The sequence below is a fragment of the Meyerozyma guilliermondii genome, genomic scaffold, assembly GCF_000149425.1.
Source record: "Meyerozyma guilliermondii ATCC 6260 scaffold_7 genomic scaffold, whole genome shotgun sequence".
NCBI classification, from domain to species: domain Eukaryota; kingdom Fungi; phylum Ascomycota; class Pichiomycetes; order Serinales; family Debaryomycetaceae; genus Meyerozyma; species Meyerozyma guilliermondii.
In genome coordinates this window covers 105,952-126,023 of record NW_001809794.1, presented here as the reverse complement: position 1 = coordinate 126,023, position 20,072 = coordinate 105,952, and the positions used below count along the sequence as shown (strand labels likewise).

General features: G+C 44.4%; 12 protein-coding genes across 12 annotated transcripts; 4 read left to right on the top strand and 8 right to left on the bottom strand. All coding sequences in view use genetic code 12, as the record gives it.

The window, feature by feature from the left end:
* Positions 1–228: 228 nt before the first annotated feature.
* On the top strand, positions 229–519 carry TIM12 (Tim12p; the record flags this gene model as incomplete). Its single annotated transcript, XM_001482171.1, has 1 exon — positions 229–519. The coding sequence occupies one exon, from the start codon at positions 229–231 to the stop codon at positions 517–519; it is 291 nt and encodes a 96-aa protein (XP_001482221.1).
* A 331-nt stretch (positions 520–850) lies between these two features.
* Positions 851–1,726, bottom strand: FBA1 (fructose-bisphosphate aldolase; the record flags this gene model as incomplete). The annotated part of the gene is made up of 1 exon (XM_001482170.1): positions 851–1,726. One exon carries the CDS (start codon positions 1,724–1,726, stop codon positions 851–853), a length of 876 nt encoding a protein of 291 aa, XP_001482220.1.
* A 470-nt stretch (positions 1,727–2,196) lies between these two features.
* PGUG_05239 (peptide alpha-N-acetyltransferase) lies at positions 2,197–2,730 on the top strand (the record flags this gene model as incomplete). The annotated part of the gene is made up of 1 exon (XM_001482169.1): positions 2,197–2,730. One exon carries the CDS (start codon positions 2,197–2,199, stop codon positions 2,728–2,730), a length of 534 nt encoding a protein of 177 aa, XP_001482219.1.
* A 22-nt stretch (positions 2,731–2,752) lies between these two features.
* POL30 (proliferating cell nuclear antigen) lies at positions 2,753–3,688 on the bottom strand (the record flags this gene model as incomplete). Its single annotated transcript, XM_001482168.1, has 1 exon — positions 2,753–3,688. The coding sequence occupies one exon, from the start codon at positions 3,686–3,688 to the stop codon at positions 2,753–2,755; it is 936 nt and encodes a 311-aa protein (XP_001482218.1).
* PGUG_05237 (uncharacterized protein) lies at positions 3,609–4,520 on the bottom strand (the record flags this gene model as incomplete). The annotated part of the gene is made up of 1 exon (XM_001482167.1): positions 3,609–4,520. One exon carries the CDS (start codon positions 4,518–4,520, stop codon positions 3,609–3,611), a length of 912 nt encoding a protein of 303 aa, XP_001482217.2.
* A 196-nt stretch (positions 4,521–4,716) lies between these two features.
* Positions 4,717–5,220, bottom strand: PGUG_05236 (heme-degrading domain-containing protein; the record flags this gene model as incomplete). Its single annotated transcript, XM_001482166.1, has 1 exon — positions 4,717–5,220. The coding sequence occupies one exon, from the start codon at positions 5,218–5,220 to the stop codon at positions 4,717–4,719; it is 504 nt and encodes a 167-aa protein (XP_001482216.2).
* Positions 5,221–5,982: 762 nt separating this feature from the next.
* On the bottom strand, positions 5,983–6,486 carry PGUG_05235 (heme-binding protein; the record flags this gene model as incomplete). Its single annotated transcript, XM_001482165.1, has 1 exon — positions 5,983–6,486. One exon carries the CDS (start codon positions 6,484–6,486, stop codon positions 5,983–5,985), a length of 504 nt encoding a protein of 167 aa, XP_001482215.2.
* Positions 6,487–8,637: 2,151 nt separating this feature from the next.
* PGUG_05234 (autophagy protein) lies at positions 8,638–11,889 on the top strand (the record flags this gene model as incomplete). Its single annotated transcript, XM_001482164.1, has 1 exon — positions 8,638–11,889. The coding sequence occupies one exon, from the start codon at positions 8,638–8,640 to the stop codon at positions 11,887–11,889; it is 3,252 nt and encodes a 1,083-aa protein (XP_001482214.2).
* Positions 11,890–11,905: 16 nt separating this feature from the next.
* Positions 11,906–12,877, bottom strand: PGUG_05233 (ribose phosphate diphosphokinase subunit; the record flags this gene model as incomplete). Its single annotated transcript, XM_001482163.1, has 1 exon — positions 11,906–12,877. One exon carries the CDS (start codon positions 12,875–12,877, stop codon positions 11,906–11,908), a length of 972 nt encoding a protein of 323 aa, XP_001482213.2.
* A 267-nt stretch (positions 12,878–13,144) lies between these two features.
* Positions 13,145–15,235, bottom strand: RFX2 (Rfx2p; the record flags this gene model as incomplete). Its single annotated transcript, XM_001482162.1, has 1 exon — positions 13,145–15,235. The coding sequence occupies one exon, from the start codon at positions 15,233–15,235 to the stop codon at positions 13,145–13,147; it is 2,091 nt and encodes a 696-aa protein (XP_001482212.2).
* Positions 15,236–15,790: 555 nt separating this feature from the next.
* On the bottom strand, positions 15,791–17,659 carry CAT2 (carnitine O-acetyltransferase; the record flags this gene model as incomplete). The annotated part of the gene is made up of 1 exon (XM_001482161.1): positions 15,791–17,659. The coding sequence occupies one exon, from the start codon at positions 17,657–17,659 to the stop codon at positions 15,791–15,793; it is 1,869 nt and encodes a 622-aa protein (XP_001482211.2).
* A 624-nt stretch (positions 17,660–18,283) lies between these two features.
* Positions 18,284–19,918, top strand: HSX11 (Hsx11p; the record flags this gene model as incomplete). The annotated part of the gene is made up of 1 exon (XM_001482160.1): positions 18,284–19,918. One exon carries the CDS (start codon positions 18,284–18,286, stop codon positions 19,916–19,918), a length of 1,635 nt encoding a protein of 544 aa, XP_001482210.2.
* Between the last annotated feature and the right edge of the window lie 154 nt (positions 19,919–20,072).

Below are 20,072 nucleotides of genomic sequence, written 5' to 3'. Positions count from 1 at the left end.
TGATGTGGATATCAACTGTGAATCAACTGCGATTCAACTGCACCAGTTGCAACTATCTTCAATTTGGTGCGAAACTTTTGAAAAATTCCCAATTTGTTTCTCGCCTGTGATCAGAGTGTTCCCGAGCCACAGTAAAAAATCCCATCCCAGGTACCATTTGGGTCATTTTATGGCTATTTCCTGCTATCACAACCCTAAAAACCATATATAATCCACCACTTTACAGCCATGTCGTTTTTTTTAGGAAATACTTCCCAGTACTCCAACTCGATTGTCGATGAGACCAAGATCCAATTGGCCAAAATTCAACATGAGGCCATGTCTTTGACTTTCAATTCCATGCTCGATACCTGTAAAGAAAAATGCATTGCCCACGAATACGGAGAGTCCGATTTGAACACCGGAGAAATGTGTTGCGTTGATCGCTGTGTAGCGAAATATGTCAAAGCCAATTTGGAGGTTGGCACCGCACTTCAAAGTAAAGGGTTTACGCCGGAAGGCATCGTTGCCACAGTATAAGAAGATTAATAGCATGCGTGGGCAGAGTTGAAGTGAAACCAGAGTACATGTATATACGAGAAATCAGTTTTGAGGGCTGTGAATGTAGATTACTTTTTAATTCATTGACTCACAAGTATACACTTAGATTTGTCCCTTGGTGTGGAAGATCTCCAAAGCCTCGTTGATTCTGGCAGTCATGGTCTTCTCACCTTCTCTGACCCACACTCTAGGGTCAAAGTATTTCTTGTTGGGCTTGTCTTCTCCATCTGGGTTTCCGACTGGGGTCTTGAGGTAGTCTTGCTTCTTCAAAACGTAGTCACGAACACCGCTGAGGTAGGCGTATTGACAGTCAGTGTCCAAGTTGACCTTGACCACACCGTGGGTGATGGCGGTGTCGAATTCCTGTTTGCGACGAACCGGATCCACCATGGAAAACCAAAAACAATGGCTTGTCGTTCTTGGAGCCAGATTGTTCCTTAGCGTACTTTTGGTGCTCACCCAAGATTTCTGGCTTCAATTGCACATTACCAGGCTTGTAGACACCGTGCACGTTACCGAAAGCAGCGGCAATGGAAAAGTTTGGACCAATTGGGGAAAGGGCCTCGTAAACCTTGTATACGGTTTCTGGCAAGGTGTACAACGATTCCTTTTGTACGTGTTCGTTGTTGACACCATCTTCTTCACCACCGGTAATACCGATTTCCATCTCCAAGAATTGGCCCATTTTGTGCATACGCTCAAAGTATTTCACGCAAGTACCAATGTTCTCCTCGTCAGATTCTTCAGACAAGTCCAACATGTGCGACGAGAACAATGGCTCACCAGTCTTCTTGAAGAATTCCTCATCGGCATCCAACATTCCATCGAACCATGGCAACAATTTCTTGGCACAGTGATCGGTGTGCAAAACCACGGGAACACCGTAGGTTGGAGCAATTGATCTAATATAGTGAGCAGCAGCCACGGCACCAGCAATTGAAGCTTCCTGGTTCTTGTTGTCTACTCCCTTACCAGCAAAGAAAGCAGCACCACCTTGCGAAGTTTGCAAGATAATTGGTGACTTGTTATCACGAGCAGCTTCCAAAGCAGCGACAACAGTGGAGGAGGAAGTCACGTTAATGGCAGGAATTGCAAATCCCTTCTTTTGAGCATAAAGGAACAATTGACGAACATCATCACCGTAGATGACACCGCTCTTTCTAGAAAGTACGTCTTGGACTGACATTGTAAAATTAAATAATTAATCGAATCGCACTGCGTTGGCCTCCACTTTATATAAACTTGTGCAAGGAACACTAACGCCCGGCCACACAGGAATGGCGTGCGGGTAAATGTTGGATGACGTTACGATCACGGGATAAAACCGGCGGGATGCATGAAAGGACCACAGCAATTGCGGTGCAAAATGCGCGGAACACGGTCTAGGCTGTAGTTCCGGGGGCACGCGGTGGACATGGCTGCAATAATGGGACAGGTGGAGATGGTTGACCCGGCGGTTGGCGCGGACAACCGGAGGCCGGCGATGCGTGCAGGATCTCACCAGACGAGCACCAGGTGATCGCAATTCATCTTTTCCTGCACGCGCGATCGATCGCACCAGGTTTATTCTTTCATTCGCAATTGGTTTTTAGCACAAACTGATCAATTCGCACTAAATCCGCACTCATTACTTTCCTGCACGGCTCATTTCATTTCATGCCCTTTCGCTACGACCGCTTCCAGGTCAAACCCCGCGAGTTCGACGCCATCACTCGTTTGATCAGTGACCATCTTTCAGAACCTTATTCCATCTATGTCTATTGGTACTTTCTCAACACTTGGCCCCAGTACTGCTTCGTGGTGCGGAGCACCCAAACACCAGCTTCCAACGACGACGACGATGACGATATAATTGGCGTAATAATATCCAAAGTGGAACCTCATCGAGACGTGCGAATGCGCGGATACATCGGCATGCTAGTAATTGAGCCGGAATTTCGCGGCCAGGGAATCGCATCGGAACTTGTACGCCGGTCAATCAATGCGATGATTACCCAAGATGATGTCGATGAGGTAATGCTCGAAACCGAGGTGATAAATGATGGGGCATTGCGACTATACGAGTCCATGGGATTCATGAGGACAAAGAGGTTGTACCGGTACTATTTGAACACCCACGATGCGTTCCGGTTGGTATTACCTTTGCATGAAAAATCCGGTACTCGTATCGCATTTCTTCCCCCACTTTAATCCTGAAATTGTATATTAGTATTTAATCATCTTCATCGAATTTGGGTGCCAAGTAGAATCTCAAGTAGCCGCCCGCGTCCAACTTGTATTCAAACAATGCTGGGGTCTTGTCGGCCAACTTGATGCTGATGGATCCCGACAAACTAGTAGCCTTGATAATATCATTCAAGTACTTCAATCCAAACGTCAAGTCGACAGGATTCTCCAAATTCACGTTGATGCTCTCCTCAGGGTGGTCCATGTCGGTGTATGGCTTCAAAACCACCGATCCAGTACCGCTTTCACCCTCGGAAGTAAATTTCACCGAATCCTTGGTGACAATGATGTTCAACGATTCACTCAAATTCTTCAAATCACGAACAATCTTGGCAAATTCGCTCGAGGGCATATTTATCACACTATCGTACTCCATGTCGTCGATTTTCAAGAACTCCGAGTCGATATCCATCAATTTCAACGAATATTCACTAACCCTCTCCTTCTTCTTGTCCTCGAAAATCGTCATCACGTTGTCGGGATTGTCCTCAGCCAACAACGTCAAGTAGTCCTCGTTGTTTCCGCATCGAATAATCTTGGAAAAACTCTCCAAGTCAATTCCCAATGTAATATTGCGGTCACAACGATACTCGCTGAACGCGGTTTGACCCACCAACAAAGAAACCAACAAAACTCTGGAATCGTCCACCGCTTGCACGGTAATTCCGTGTTCTGTGCAGTTGAAATTGCATAGTTTGACGCAATCCTTGATGGAATCTACGATTTTTTTCAAGAGAGACGCTTCGTCAAATTTTCCTTCAAGCATGGTTGATGAAAAAAGACGCGCCGCGACTTTTGAAGGCTGGTGGTGTGTGCAGGAACGAGCCTGCAAGTAACCACTGTTACGTAGACTTCTTGTCGTGCATCTCTTTCGCCCACTTGAGCAAGTCCTGCTTGAGCCGGTCGGCCCGAACCAACCCATTGCGGAGCTGGGTCAAATTTTTAATGTATTCGTGCTGTCGCTGGATGCTCACCTGGAGATAGTTGATCAACTCTTCCCGAGCAGGATCTTCAGGTTCTTCTGTCAGGCGGGTCTGGAACGCCTCGTAGCGCTTAAACGTCTCTGGGAGAGCAAAGAACGGGTCATTGACCTCCAGCAGGTTGGTGCTTCTTGTAATTCTTTTGTCATCGCCCTGGTCGTCGTTGCCATTTTCCGTCGATTTTCCATCGTCGTTAAGCCCATGGTCGTATTTTTCGAGACCCATCTTGTCCTCGAGCACATAGTACCAGTCTTCTCCGTTCAAGACTTGCAAAAGCTTGTTGAGCCAGTTCAAGTTGTTCTGTTCCACCTCAATGAGATGGATGAGATTATTGGCCAAATTGGTAAACACCGGCAGTTTGTAAGTCTTCAGGATTGCAGTATGTGTCACCAACTCGGACGGGTGTGTCAATGGTGCCAAAATTTCCGAAAGTCGGATCTTTTTAAGTGGATGGTCATCGTCTGAGCCGGGGTCCGAGTCACTGGTTTCTGACTCGTTATCGTCGTCATTTACTCCATGTTCCGCATTCCACTTGCGCTTGCTCCGTCGATTACTGCGCTCTAGTTCGTCATTAGTATACACCACCTGTGAGGTGTTATCGTATTCGACAAGTTTTGTTCGAAGGTCGCCGTCAGCCGGTCCGCCCAAACCGGAACTTGAGAGTTTGTTTCCCCGGTTTGAAACGACCAATGCCGGGGGCTGGACAGCTGTCCGGCGCTGGAACAACGACTGTTTGAACTGGGAGATGATCTCCAACGACTGGGGATCTAGCATGGAGAATGAGTGTTGAGTGCGATGAATGAAGTACTGGTGGTGTGTGCAGGAACGGCCTGAACGAGCCAAGACGGCAGGACAGAAACTTCCATGTCCAATTGACTACAGAAACTAAAATTTCTTATCTGTTCCAAATCGGCGTCTTGCATTGATCTTCTAACTTCAGTAATCTTTCTAATTTTATGCAAACTTCAACTTAAGCAAACTTTTTCAACGTCTCAATTGCAGCAATATGGTCGTCGGTTTGGGCCAATCCACTGATGGTCAATGCCCCGATAACGACATCGCTTCCTTTCAAACGAATTGGCACACAGCCTCCGTGACAAGCATAATCTTCAATGGAAACATACAATGCTTCGGTCATCGACACACCCTTACTTCTCACCTTTGCACCCAAGAACAAACTGGATTTTCCAAACTTGAAAACAGCGTTACGCTTTCTACGAACCCAGTCGTCGTTGTCTAATGCGGTGCCATTGCCAGAAGTAGCATGGAAAAGCACCTGGCCAGATGTTAACGTGATATCAATCACCACTGGTTGATTTGGAAATTTTTCAATTGCAAGATTTCTAGCAGAGTTGCCTATTTCCCAAGCCAAATTGGAATCAAATTTGGGCAATGCAATTGATTCACCTTCTAAAGGTGTAAGCTGATCCGTGGTCCAGCCCAGGATACCTGAATACTTTTCTCCCCAAACCATGGTGAGGAATTGTCGAGCGCGAATTTGAGTTCAGTGTGGGGTTGGCAGTTGCACGACAAGGTCGAGATCTGGTAATTTTTGAATTTTTTATTAGCTGAGGTTGTAGGGATGGATTTGCAGGCTAGTAGCTGGTTAGTTGCTGCTGCTTTGTGTTTAAGTGGTCTTGGCATAATTTGAACTCGTGAATATAGAATTTGCAGCCATTGATTGTGAATGAAAGTAAGCCTATTCTTTTCAACTTGTTCATGTACTCACTTTTTCCTCTTTTCTTAACTTCATTCTTCATTAACATTGGTTTTTTTTACTCTATTTTTATTATTTTGTGGTTTCACCTCCATCTTCATCACTTCCAATTGTAGTGATTTTCAACTTATTTAACGAAAAATGGCTCTCATGACTTCAATTACCTCCTGTTTGCATTAGTGAACAGTAACTTTGCACAATTATTCTTTTGCTAATTCAATTTCGAATTTAAGTGATTTTTGAAAGTTTCATGCTAACTTATAATTGTCCACAATAGTCCATCGTAGTGTCATAATGAAAGTCAATGGAACTCTCTAGTTCTTAAGAGTTGAGGAGTAGCAAGATCCATATCATTTTAAGGTGGTTTACTCTGGTAATTAATGGTTCCGTCTTGTGCGAAAATGGCTGCGAAAAACCACCTCAAATCTACCAACTGCGGTATATACCTACTGGTCATAATAAGCTACTAGGGTCATATTGAGCCATTCTATATTCCGCTAACTATATCTACATCTAAGCCTAAGTAGATTTTTGGTTCTTTTGAGCAAACCTATGGAGCGTTTCAATGGCTACCCAGTGATCGCGTTCGTCACGAGTCGCCCGGATGGTCAATGCTCCCACAATTGACTTGCTTTCCTTCAAACGTATGGGTACACCGCCTGCATTGTAAAGGGTGTTCTCCACAAGAATACCATTCTCTTTGTTGTACTTTGACACGTAGGTTGTCAAGATATACGTTGAAAAGCCACGTTTGATAGCGGTGTTACAATTCTTACGAACCCATTCTTCATCGTCCAACATGATTTTACTGCCAGACATAGCATGGAAAAGTATTTGACCAGATTCCAGCGTAATATCAATCACAAAATTATTGGCTCCTAAATCTTCTGCTAAGGATTTCGCGCAACAACCTATTTCCCATGCCAAGGTACGATCAAAATTGGATAAAGCAATTGCTTCTCCTTCGGCATTTCTAATCTGGGATAACTCTTGGATCTTTTGGTACCGTTTGAGCCAACTCATTACAATTTGTGATAAATTTGCTTCTGTGGATTTTCTTGTCTTTTGCACTTCTTTTTCGCAGCCATGCAAAATGCGCAAATAAAAAATATGGAGAGTGTTTCCACTAAACGGAATCAATGTCGATTTCTGAGAAAATTTATGCAATAAGACACTGGAATTTTACTCCACAATCAGCTAACTGTACACGAAATGTGATAAGTGTATGCTTAGCAAGTAAAATTTTATGGGATTCCTAGCAATGGATATACGGTGATTTCTGCCTAGTTTCACCACTAGTCGAGCCTTCGTCTGAGTTTCTTAAATTGCTTTATTCTCTATTCTCTATGCTTCTAGAACTCAACGTAAAAGTTTAATATTGCTTTCATCATCATTATCATCCACCACAGGCATACACCGCTAGATCCTGCATTCATCTCACCTGCAACAATGCTGCGAATAAAATGGGTGCAAAAAATCAACTAATTGCAGCAAACGCCAAAGAATCACTTAGCTAATAAGAGAAAATGGTAATGAAGCTTCTTTTGGCTTATTTCCCTCCTTGACTTGAGCAAACCTACTCAACGTATCAATGGCTGCCCAATGGTCTATCGCGGGATCACTCTTGTGCGTTCCACAAGCCGTCCTGATGGTCAATGCTCCAATCACTATGTTGCTCCCTTTGAAACGAATAGGTACACTGCCTCCGCTGAAATTTTCATCATGAGGAAATTATTTTAGAGAATAGAGATCTAAATCTCTCTCCCAATTTCTATTACTAGGGTCCATAATGTGACTCGACTTGGCAAACCTGAATACGACTTCACGATTCTTGCGAACCCATTCTTCGTCATCCAAAGTGACATCGCTGCCAAAGGCGGCATGGAAAAGGACTTGACCGGATATCAAAGTGATATCGACCACCACAGAATGGACTGAATACAAACCATGTGCCAAGTCCTTGGCGAAACAGCCTATTTCCCACGCTAATCTGAGATCTAATTTGGATAAGGCGATTGAGTCACCTTCAAAAGACAAGATATGAGACGTTGATGGATGGTTAGTTTCGTAACGTGGTAACCAACTCATTGAAATTTGATAATAACCGAAGCCGACTGAAATAATACTCTTGCGACTACTTTTTAGTGGTCCAGACTGTGCCAACGCTGAAGCGAATTGTTCTTCATTCGTTCTGCTGATTTTAAAGGTACAGCGACCGTGGTACGCCTGCTTTTTCAAAGTTGCGGCTCCATTTGTGGGCTTGTGTTGTATACGTCAATTCTTGCCTTATGAAAGAAATCTCGGTTCCTCACTCTTTAACACAAAGTTGTCGGTGAATCCCCTAATTTTGTTGATACCTAGTCGTGTTCATAAATGCTGTCTAGGACCAAGTGAAGGTTCATTTTGCGGCTAATTGCTCACTTCTTCCAGACATTTATAAAACTGCTTCATGTCCTCTCAAGTACCAAACATTTTTTGAATATTTTTTGAATGAGAAAATTGTCCAAGTTAGTCTCTTTTGCATTAACCGAGAAAATAACCGTAGAAACGTAAACCCAAGTAAGTAGTCAGAAGTGTTTTGAACTGAACTGTGGTTGGGTGTTCAGTGCAGACTTCAGTAGATAAATTTCAATCTCACTTGACAAAGATTAAAAGCAATTTCTTCACGAGATTATCTTCGGTAAACAAGTCTTGATATCGCTTGGTGGTCTTACCTGTCATTTTCAAATTTTCTCTTCTCCTTTCTTAACGTTCGCAGCTATTCAATACTGCGAAAACTGCAAGTGAAACAGTTTTTAAAGTTGTCTTAAAGACATGGCATCAATTGCGCTTCAGAACTGCCCAAATCATTGTAGTAAGTTCATACCAAAACCAAGAGCAACTCAAAAACGGCAAAAATATCAAATAAAGCAAACCAGCAAATTTCAAGTGTTAAATCAGTTATTCAGACCTTCTGCCACTCAATCATAAACATTTTATAATCAAGATCCCACGACCATACGAATCTAATCACTCCCCAATTCATTCAAGTTTCTCATTTCTCTCCAGTTTAGTGCGGCACTCTATACAGGTCTCACTAGCGGCAAATATAGCATACTCCACATAAATTTCTGGCGTATCATTTACACCATCAGTGGCGGAATTTGCTAGTAACCGTCAACTTTTAGGGTCAGCATGCATCTAACAATCCATAATGCTCATAATGGCTTAACCACGTCGATCCAAAAACCCATACGATATCATTCCTATCAAAGCTTCAAAGAGTATATTGTGGAGTCGTTTACAAATTACATACTAGATGATGCCAATAATGTGTTTTTGTTGACTCAGTTTGGCATGAGAGTCGACTTCAACATAATCAACGAACTAAATGATATTTATTTTTTCGACAAACGACTATTTGTCAACGAAAACCCAGCCTCCATTTTAAAGGATTATGCCACCCAAACTATGCGAGATATCCCTCCTCCCAAGCATCCCCTGCTTGCTCCATATAGTCGGGGACTCAATATCCGGCAAATGAGTAGCAGTTTGCGGTCGAATGCTGGATGGTCTATGTCTGTCAAAGTAGACGCAGCATTGGCCGATGAACAAGTTCGAGCATATAAGCGGCAAATCAGCGTGATGTTCCGCTGCCTTAGCATTATGTTTGAGTTTATCGCCAGCTTTACGTCGGATATCGAAAACTCATTCACAAAGTTTTACAATCACATCAACCAATTGAGCCTCAAGACCCTTCATGAACATTGGAAATCTCACTACAAAACGCTTGCGAGCAGGCCCCAGTTCACATTCAAGAACGGTAAGTCTGTTCGTCTTGCGGATATGCTCAACTACGATGCTTTAGTTGAAGCGTCGCAGTTTGTAGAAAGAAACTTGCTGACTGTGATCGACCAGTTCAACCAGCTATCGGCCACCATTAACGAGGTGAATAAGTCCAAAATAGATATCGATGGTGAAATTCAGGTTTTGAGAGACGAGTCGATTGCTGAATTTGCATCTTTAAAGGCTCTGGAATCACTTGTCGAAGACATCAAGTCCATCGGCACCGCAATCTCGACAGAAATTGACCTGATAGCATCGTCTGAAAGCCGTGTTTTGGGCGATATATACACAAAACATGTTGAGCTGTCCAAAAAATTGGACGAAAAGTACGTCCAACTTTACAATGATCTCACGAAACTCGACCAGTTCAAGGACAAATTGGCTGAAAAGGGAACCGCCTTGTTTCGGCATTGCGCTCGGTTGCAGATGCAAATGGTTAACGTCAAGCTAGCATTGAACGAGTTTGATTCTAGAAAGCAAGAAGGCAAGCAACGCAGCGCTATGCAAAAAGTTCAAGAGATCAAAAAGAAGGAAGAGTATTTATCGTTGACCATAGACTTGCCATTGCTTTTTGGGTTTGCAATTATCGAAATGCGGCGCCAATATGAATGGTATGACTTCTTTGCCTCGGGTGCAGTCAGTAACGTTACTGAACAGCTCCAGGTAATTATAAACCAAGAACGTGTGTTCCGCAAAATCTGGGCTAAGAAAATCGGATCTTTTCTCTCCATCTTGGACTCTTTGCCGTCCGATTTATCCCAGACTCTTCCATCTCTCGATGTGACAGTGGTCAAGGGTCGAGAAGACTTTTTCGGAAAGTTTTGGATTCATGATATTCAAAGGGAAGATATCGACAAGTACATCAAGTGGGTCGGTAGTATCGATGCCGGGAAGCATGCCAATTTCTCCATGCTTCTTGAAAGAAATTTCGAAGACTTGATCAAGTCCACCAATGCCATGAAGCTGGTTACAAAGGCAATAGGGACGCTCTCCTCGTACACTTCTCCTGAAAATATCGATGCTGTACAACCCAACGACAAAAAGGAAGATCAGGACTTGATCCAGGGCTACAAGAATAGAATTCGAAAGCTAGAAAACTTGCTTCACCAACAGCAGTTCAAAGATCTTTCAACCTGGCCTGTGATCAAGGGAGCCACTCAGGATCAAAGTATAATATTCAATCCTAAGCGAAATTCCGGCGTTGGCTCGGATAATGTCTTGGTACATCTGCAGCACGACGCAAAAATCCTATTGCAGAACCACCGATCGTCCATCAAAGACGAACTGTCATCCAGGACCGACCACTTAAAACTTGCAAAAGAAAACGAGGATTTGAGAAAACGTTTGCAGGAGCTTCAAATTGGCGGTGAGAGAAGAGTCGAAGCCAAAGTTCCATTTGAAGCGAGCCTTTCGGGAACTAAGATATTGGCTCAACAAAACACTGAAATCTTGGCGCAAAAGAAGGCACTAGAGATGAAAGTTGACAGTCAGCTCCAGGTTATTGAAAAAATACAAAAAGAGTCGAGTGAAAAAGATAACGAGATATTTGCTCTCAAAAAGCAGATTCAAGATCTCACGGGAGAAGCCAATGAATTCTACGCAAGGAATGAAGAACTCAAGAAGAACGCTGAGGTGAAATATGATCATTTGGTGCAAGAGTTAAATGAAGAAAAGGACAAGTCTTCTAGCTTGTCGTCGGAGCTAGATGCAATGAAAAGAGGTGCCAATGATCGAAAAGACGCCGAGAAGGCTATAGCCGAATTGACGAGTGTCGCTTCAGATTTGTACGGCAAGCTCGTTGACCACTCGCATATTACGTTTGATTATGTTCTCACGCTTTCGTATATTCTTGAGAAGATGGGGTTGATGCTTACCAACGAAGAAGGCAAGAACAACGTCTTCAAGATCAGAAGAGTGAAAGGTTTGCGATCAAGGAAACAGGACGGTGAGAACTCACAAACCGATGTTGGTTCGCCTGTGCCCGGTGCAATCAAAAACATGATGGTTTGGTCTCACACAGATATCAATGTGAATCCAGCAGACATGATAGAGTCTGCGAAAGAAATCATCAATGTGTGTCGCAACAAGATGGATGAAACATTTGATAAGTATAATCAAGTTGTGGCTTTCAGGTCGAATGTGAGTATCGAGCAGGTGAGTGAGCACGACATAAGAACCATCGAATTCTTTCTGAATGCTGTAGTCAAGAGATTCAAGGACGTGGAAGGACTTGCCAAAAAATTGGCTAAGGAAAAGAAAACCTATGAGACTCAACTACAAAAGCTCACTCGAAAGATGAGTGCAAAAGTCACCTTGAGTAACTTTCAAACCAATGATTTAGTTCTCTTTCTTCCGACCAGGCTAGAGACAAAGGAACCTCAGGAGGTGATACAGCCGTGGACAGCGTTCAATATAGGGACTCCTCACTACTTTTTGAAGAGCCAACCGAGCGTCGAAAGAGAGTGGATAGTGGCTCGGATTGTCAGTATTGTGGAACACACGGTGACAGCCACCAACAAAAACGACACCTCTTTAAATCCGTACAGGTTGAGCGAAGGTATTACTTGGTTTCTGGTCGAGGCGAAAGAGGTAAGTCAGTAAAATTAATATATAGGGTCTAAGATGGAGCATTATTAAACAAGTAAGATACACTCTCTCCGTGGTGTAGTCTTCGGATCGCTTCCGCCAATATCGGGCTTATATCTATGATTTCTAGTTTGGGGCATTTTTGGAGCTTGTCAGCCAACGGCATGGAGTTGGTGCACACGATCTTGTCGAGCCGAGACAGGTTGAGTTTCTCAATGGCATTGCTGGAAAAAATTCCATGGGTAACTATAGCGATGACTTTCTGGGCTCCATTATCCATCAAGATGTCTGCTGCCTTGCAAAGAGTGCCACAAGTGTCTGCCATATCATCGATGAGTATGCATACATTATCTTTAACATCTCCAACAAGCACCATTCGAGACACTTCATTGGCTCGTTGTCTTTCTTTGTGTATCAAGGCAAATCTGACATCTAGCTTGTCGGCAATAGAAGCCACTCTCTTTGCTCCGCCAGCATCGGGTGAAACAATAACTAAATCGTCCTTATTATACTTCTCTTTGATGTATCGCAACACCAATGGTTCCGCATACAAATTGTCCACTGGAACCCGGAAAAAGCCTTGGATTTGGGATGCGTGGAGATCCATGGTGATGACGTGGTTACATCCAGCGGTTTGGAGCAAATTAGCAATAAGTTTGGCAGTAATCGGTGCTCGGGACCGGTCTTTTTTATCTTGTCTGGCGTATGGAAAATTCGGTATCACGGCCGTTATTCTTCTGGCACTCGAGGTACGCAAAGCGTTCATAATCACCATCATTTCCATGAGGTAATCGTTAATATTTTGTTCTCCACAGCCAGTCTGTATGACATAGACGTCCTCATCTCGAACCGACTCGCCAACAATTACGGCAGTTTCTCTGTTTGTGTATTGGAAAGCGGTCACGTTGGCCAAGCCTATGTTTAGCTTCTCAGATATGAGGTGGGAAAGCTCGACATGGGAGTTTCCCGTGAGCAATTTGATGTTGTTCTGACTAGCAGGCATCAGTTGAGATGAAAATTAAACGTGCGAAGATAAGAATGAGATGGAGAGATTATATAATTCCAGAGATACTGAAAGCGACCTTTCAAGTTCATATAGATTACAGAGAATGGAGTTTAAGAGTCAAAGTATGAGATATGGATACTATGAACTTTGCAAATAATGACTTAGCCGATAGAGTGTAGAGTCAAAGATGTAATTTTAACTCACTCTCTGGCCTATCTTCTTCTATTAATGAGTGTAAAGCAATGCCAATGCTTAATGCAAATGCTAATGGTGGGTAATCAAACCTGACAATTCCCCGGTAAAACTTAAATATTCATGAATGAGTGTGGTAATGGACCATAGTTGATCGTTTTCGGCTTTTTGTCGATTTAGTGCAAACCGCACTCTGGACTGGGCATCTCGAAAAAACGTTTGCACAAAATCTATCATCACCCTGGTTGGAAGTCGCATGACAGGAGTTGTCATGAGATGGGTATTGACGAGCTGCAACAATTTTTGTTTTTGAAAGTCAACAGAGTCGTTTTCGCTCCTGCTCATTTTCTGAAATTCATTGAGTAGATTCACTACCAGTGTAGCTATAGTAGCCAAGAACTCTTGAAGCTGGCTAACGCTATAGTCTTGACATTCTCGGGGAATGTAGTCGTATGCAAGAAGGACCTTGACCAAGCTTTTCTTGGCCAAACCAATGCCGATTCCTGAATCAATGTCCAGCGGTGAAACTTCGGTTTTTAGTAGTCCAGTTAAAGTCTCGTGGTAGCTCTCGTCATAAGCTACCTTTTCTGCCAACAGCGTCAAAGATGAACTCATGTGTAGCCAGTGATGCAAAAGCGATCGAAAGACCTTCATATTCCAAGTGTCTTTATCTTCGACAAACTTGTTCCGAAGAAAGTATCGAATATTGGAATGGGTATTATTGGTGTCAATGTCGGTCATAGTCCACGATTCAAGTGCAATTTCAAGAATGAGCGCGAGATAAAATGCTCTTTGTTCTTCTTCGCCCATCTTGAAGATCTGCTCGATTTCGCTGCTGAGATACTGCTGGTCCGACGAGAGCCTTGTATTTTCGAAGATGGTTTTAACTCTTGTCCTGAGCAGAAATGAAAGTCTCTCATCTAACGAATCATACAACCGGTCCAAGAAAGTCTGAAGCTCAATATTGTCACTATAGAACCCTTCTGCCAACCAGGGTACATAGTGAGTGTTAGCTTTTATAGCAGATGCTTTTGCTACTGGAAACGTTTCTGGTTTAGCCATTGGAGTTACTGACTTGCTCTCAGAATTAGTGCTTGGTTTTTTGGGTGGTCGAGGTGCCAGAGATGAATGCTTTGGTGCCATATTAGTGAATAGAAATTTCAAGTCTGAGATCTCCTTTTCTTCACATAGATTAATGGTGTCGCTAGAGACCAATGCTGGGTTCCATTTGACTCCGAGAAAATGGTACTTTGAGTCGCCTCGGGAGCCCAAACGCTTGATGTTAACCAGAGGAAATGCAATTTTTAAGAGTTTTCCAAACTTCGATTGGCCCAAAAGAAGGTTCTGTTCTTCGTCTCGATCATGCGAGAAGGGGTATTTGGCAATGCAGTGTTGGCAAAGAATGTAGTACACTTTGTATATGAACGGCCTGGGAATGGTGTAGGTTTGCGAGTTGCGGTCGCCAGGAACAATGACGAGGATCTCATCTAGGATCTTGAATGCTAAGAATGTTCGTTGGAGCTCGTGGAAGTTAATACTAGAAAGGTGGGTGGAGGACACCGGTAAATATTTTGCAAGCAAAGGTGGATTTTTGAAGAACTGAAGAAGGAGATCCAAAGCTTGGGATGTGCGTTGCAAATTTTCCAGGTCCACAGAGGAATGGTCGATTTTGTTGTTTGTGTCGATAATTGGGTGGCCGTCGTTAAACAAAAGGTTGTAGAACTCATCGATAGGAAGGCTCAATGCGAGTTTTCTTGTCACCTCCAAGAGGTAGGTATTGATGTTGGAATTGTCCACGTTTTGCAACTGTTTGATAAGTGACTGTACCAACGGGTTAGCCACGGCATCCGGAACCGCTGTGGGAGGCGGAGGAGCCGGTGGAGCCAGAGAAACGTCAAATGGAGAATCAAGCGAAACGGTATTAAAGTGGGACGAAATGGAAAGATTATTGCGAGTGTGGCGCAAATGGTGGAGTTGTCGAGCCAGCGACGGAGCCGGGGGCGGCGAGTAGACTGCCGGAACCAAATGGGTGGGATAAGAATAGATGGGAGGTTGCTTTTCGTGGGATTCATCGGGATCGGCAAAGGCGAAGTTTGGATTCAGGACCGACAGTTTCTGTCGCTTGTGGCCCTTGCGATGCGAGCCAGACGGGTGCGGGTGCATTTTATGATACTCATGGGTGAAAAGGAAAAACAAAAATGTGATGTTGACGGATGCAAGGCTATGCGATGTGCGAGATTAAGACGTGAAATTGAAATGCTAGGGAAGTAATTTTTTGTGGCAAAAATCAACTTGCGGCAGTTTTAGGGGTGGAAAAGAAACTACCGCCGAAACAACCACTGAGTTTATCCGTGACTTGCCGCGGAGTTGTTTGCAACCTATTTTGTGGAAGTCGTGTAATAGCTTTCGTCTTGCCTGTTCCATTAATAGTGCGGTGTCTGGGTGTAGGGATCAGGATTCGGAGGCCAGGATTTGGCGGAGATGGCCCTCAGAAATAGATAAAGATTTTGAAGAATTGAAGAACAGTGGTTTTAATGGTTTAGATGGTAATTTCGGTCACTATATGTACTCTTGTTTTTCCTTTCTCTCTTCTTTTCTTTCTTTCTTTCTTTCTTTTCTTTTTTTGCTTAATTTCTAAATTTTGCAGTAATAAAAATAAATTCATAGAATTCTAACTCTACTCATACTTAAATAAAATGCACATTGCATAATTTTTCCTTACAACTTGGCCTTGGGCGCGAGTTGGGTGCTCAACACCTCCTTCATCTCGTTCGCAGAGTCGGTAAGGTACCATTTCAACGCATCGGAACGCAATCCATTTCCTTTCTTACATGAAATGTGGGTGTGGATCCAATCTTTGTTAACAAGGTATGCCAACCCAAAACCTTCGTCAATAACTTGCGACCATCCCCAAGATTGGAGGTGCTCGGAAGGCACTTGAGAAGTGGAAATATACCATGTACCACTGTAGGAGAAAACAGGGTCTTGGAAAATAGCTGGAACAGGTTCACCGGGTTGCAACATTTGCTTGAGACCAAAAAGGTGACGGTCGACTCCACGTCCATCGGCGGCTTCAGTCAAGTAGGTAACATGTTGCTTACAAGCCTTGTTAAAGGTGTCGATTTTTTCCTCGATGGTGGATCCAGGATTGGTCCACGTCTTGACAAAAGCAGCGGATTCCTTGGAAACAGATCTACCGGTTTCGGTTCTACCCTTCAAGTATTTTCTCGTAGCGGCCGATTCGTAGGTTGGTCTGATCTTTCCAGTCAACTTGTAGTAGGCCAATTGAATCATCATTTGCACGTAAGCATCGGGAGACACCTTGAACTGCTTGATGAGGTTCTTACCGTATCCGTGGTACTGGAAGAGTTCCTCATCGAGCGAATTGACGGTTTCGTTGAACTTGACAATGGCATCGGCAATATCCTGGCGAACCACAGGGCTGATGTCGAAAGCCAAAGCGGTGGGGAGAGCTTCGACGTCAACTTCAGCTACACTTTTGTTATTTGCGGTTAACTCAGCCACCAACGCCGTTGGGTCTTCCTTGGAGATAGAATCCATAATGTAGTTGTTCATCTGCACCGTAGGAGTAGCATCCATTCTAGAGTGCTCACCCAAGAAACCCGAGTTTCCGTTGGCGGCTACAAAAAATTCCAAAGGCTTATCGAACCACCGGTTCTGGCCGTCTCCGTGCCAGCAGTTACGCAGCTTTTCTTCGATGGTGATGGGGCTGTGGTCATCGAGACACAACACAAACGACGAGGCAAAGATGGTCTCGAGCGAAGCTTCGTTGACGGGCGATTTGATCAACGACTGGTAGCTCTTTAACCACTCGTCACGGTTCAACGACGTCAATGCACCAATACCAAGACCTCTGGGTTTGATAGATGCATCGTACTGGATGAAAGCCAATTGCTTGAAAATATCAGGCTTCAGCAACGCCTGACCACTCTTGGTGTGGTGATAAACCTTGTAGAAGTGGTTCTTGTGGATCACCACGAAATAGCGGTGGTCGGCACCTTCGTACTTCTTGGTGATGTCCAGACCGGCAGCGGGGACCCTGGAGTTGTTGAACATGTAGTGGAACGCATTCATACAGTATGGGTTTCCCTTAATAATTTCCGGCTCAAGGGTCTCATTTTGAACATCTTCCATAAACTTGAGGGTGTAATACGAGATCAAAGTAGCCTTCAACAATTGATCGTGGCCAATTGGATTGCGGATATCCTTGTGCGACAAAAAGTAAGACACGTAGGGAACCACAGGATCCCTGTACAGCATATAAGCATAATCATCCCACCATTCTGCCAACCAATTATCTTTGTCTTTAGCAAACAGAGTCAATCTCGATTGAAGAGTTTCCCCAGCTCCTCCGGGCTTCACAAACTCTTCCACCTTGGCAGTAGTTGCCTTTAACTGCTCAGGAGTCAAATATGGCTCAACCGACCTTAAATATTTGGCGGTGGTTTCTGCCAAACTGGGCACCGGTAACCGGGGAAGGTCTTTTTGGTATTTGAAAAGATCACCTTTAAGAGCTGACGTGGAAAATTGTTTAATTCCAGCTACTTGTTTCATTGCTCTTAGCATTTGCGCGCAATTCAAAATGAGTATTCAATCTCACAAAGAAAGAATCTTGCCACAATTAAGAGGATGCTAACTCCTATAAGTAGTGTTCCCAACATCCGAGGGTTTGTGCGCTTACATCAGCACCCCCACATGATTCGCATGCGCTTACGACGCAGGCGCTGGTCCGAGGGTCCGTATTGTAAGCCGGGGGCGCTCGTAAACGGGGGCGGGCAATAACCGGGGTCAGGCAAACCGGCGATAAGCCGGAAATGAGCCAAAAATCATCCAAATTGATATAAAGCGGCCGGTCAGTGGACTTCAATGTCCGTCGGAGTCGGCTCATACCGGGCGCTTATGTAAAAATCTGGGGTCGGTGCCCGACCCAAACACCACTCATAATCCCATACATCCATACACCAGTTAAAGCCACCCAAACCTCAAGCCCGGTGCTTGCTTACGTACATCGCTGTCTTCTTCTGCTGCTTACGTACTCGAGTTCTCTTCTGCTTACATATTCGCGTTTTCATACATTTTCACAGTTCTTCGCGAGATCTTTTCATTTGCAGCATTTGCATCCACTCTTTACTGCATCTCTAATACCCTTTTGCATGGTTTTGTGCCCCGAATCCGCCACCGGTCTTGAGTATGATCGACTTTAGCTTTCGCGAAGCGTCTGCTATTTTTCTTCTAATATGGTACATTGTGATTCTAGTGGCCGCGTACTCCGGTTTTTTTGCCCTCATGAATCGGTACCGGAAACCGCCCAGTTTTCCGTTGAATGAACGTGACATGGAACCGGTGCTGATTATCCGGCCATTGAAAGGCATTGAGCCAGAAATGTACTCGTGTTTGGAATCGTCATTTCTTCAAAACTACCCACAGAACAAGTTTGAAATTTTGTTTTGTGTTGACGAGACCAATGATGCGGCGATTCCCGTGGTCCAGAGCCTCATACAACGGTACCCGCTGGTCAGAGCTCAAATATTGGTGTCGAAACATGACCCTGAAACCAACCAGTCAACGCAGCATTTTGGCCCGAATCCCAAAGTCAATAATCTTGCCAAAGGGTTCCGCGCCGCCAAACACGACATTTTGTGGGTGATGGATTCGAATGTGTGGGCGTCGCCTAATGTTCTTCGAAATTCTGTTAAAACGCTCAACTATAATACTAATAATGGAGTAGCAGTGCTGGGCTCGCGGCGCAACAAATTGGTCCACCATGTCCCGCTCGCGCTCAGTGTGAGTCCACAGGCACCGACCGACTCGGAGTATGTAACAAACTCGACACCGAACTCGTCAAGTTCATCGAGTCTTTCAATTTCGGAGCCAAAATCAACCTCAAAGCTAATTTCTCCAAATTCAACTTCAACCTCAAGTTCAAGCTCAATACCGCTGGCACAGCTGTCCCTGTCAATACCGCTCCTGTCAATATCGCTGCCGCTGTCTATTTCGCCGCCGCGGCGGCGGCTTCTCAAAAAATTCGGCGCCAAACTCGACGAAATGTTTCTTCTCACATCGCATCTGAAATTCTATGTTTCTCTCAATAATCTCGCCGTGGCGCCCTGCGTCAACGGCAAGTCCAACATCTACCGTCGCTCCGACTTGGACTTGGCGGTGGCAGCCATTCCCATCAAGCACTCGCCGTTCTTCAATACTCCAGCCGTGCGCAACGACGCTCTTCAATTAACTCGAGAAGCCAAACCGGGAAACTCCATCAAGTTTTTCTCCAAATATATTGGCGAAGACAACATGATTGGAATTGCCTTATGGGAAAATCTTCATGGCCGTACCGGACTCACGTCCGATGTAGTGATTCAGCCGCTCAGTGGAACAGACAACACCATCAGCAATTACGCCGAAAGAAGAGTGCGGTGGCTCCGCGTGCGCAAGTATATGGTGCTTGCGGCCACATTGATCGAACCCACCACCGAATCCATCATTTGTGGGGTGTACGGAACTTATGCCGTTTCTACACTTTTCTTCAACCAGTGGTTCAACTGGAAATATTTCGCATTTCATCTCGCAATATGGATCCTCACCGACTACTGCCAGTACTACACATTGATCTACAACATTGCTAGCTTCGAACACCCGCCAAAATGGCTCGCTAGACACAACCTCCCACCATTGAAAAGACCATTTTTCAGCTGGATCCAGGTGTGGTTTATGCGTGAACTCTTGGCGCTCCCCATATGGATTTCCGCCATGTGCGGCCACGAAATCGACTGGAGAGGCCGCCCGTTCAAAATCAAACCGGACTTGTCGGCGGAAGAGCTCTAGTACACCCGCCGTGCTTCTGTATATAAAATTCCAGGCTTCAAGTGTGCGCCGCGCCCTGCTTATGTAACCGGCACATGTTTCAGCCAAATATTCATAAATAGCATTTTGTACGGATAAAGTGTCCTGGACAAAGATCTGACGTTTCACGTTCATT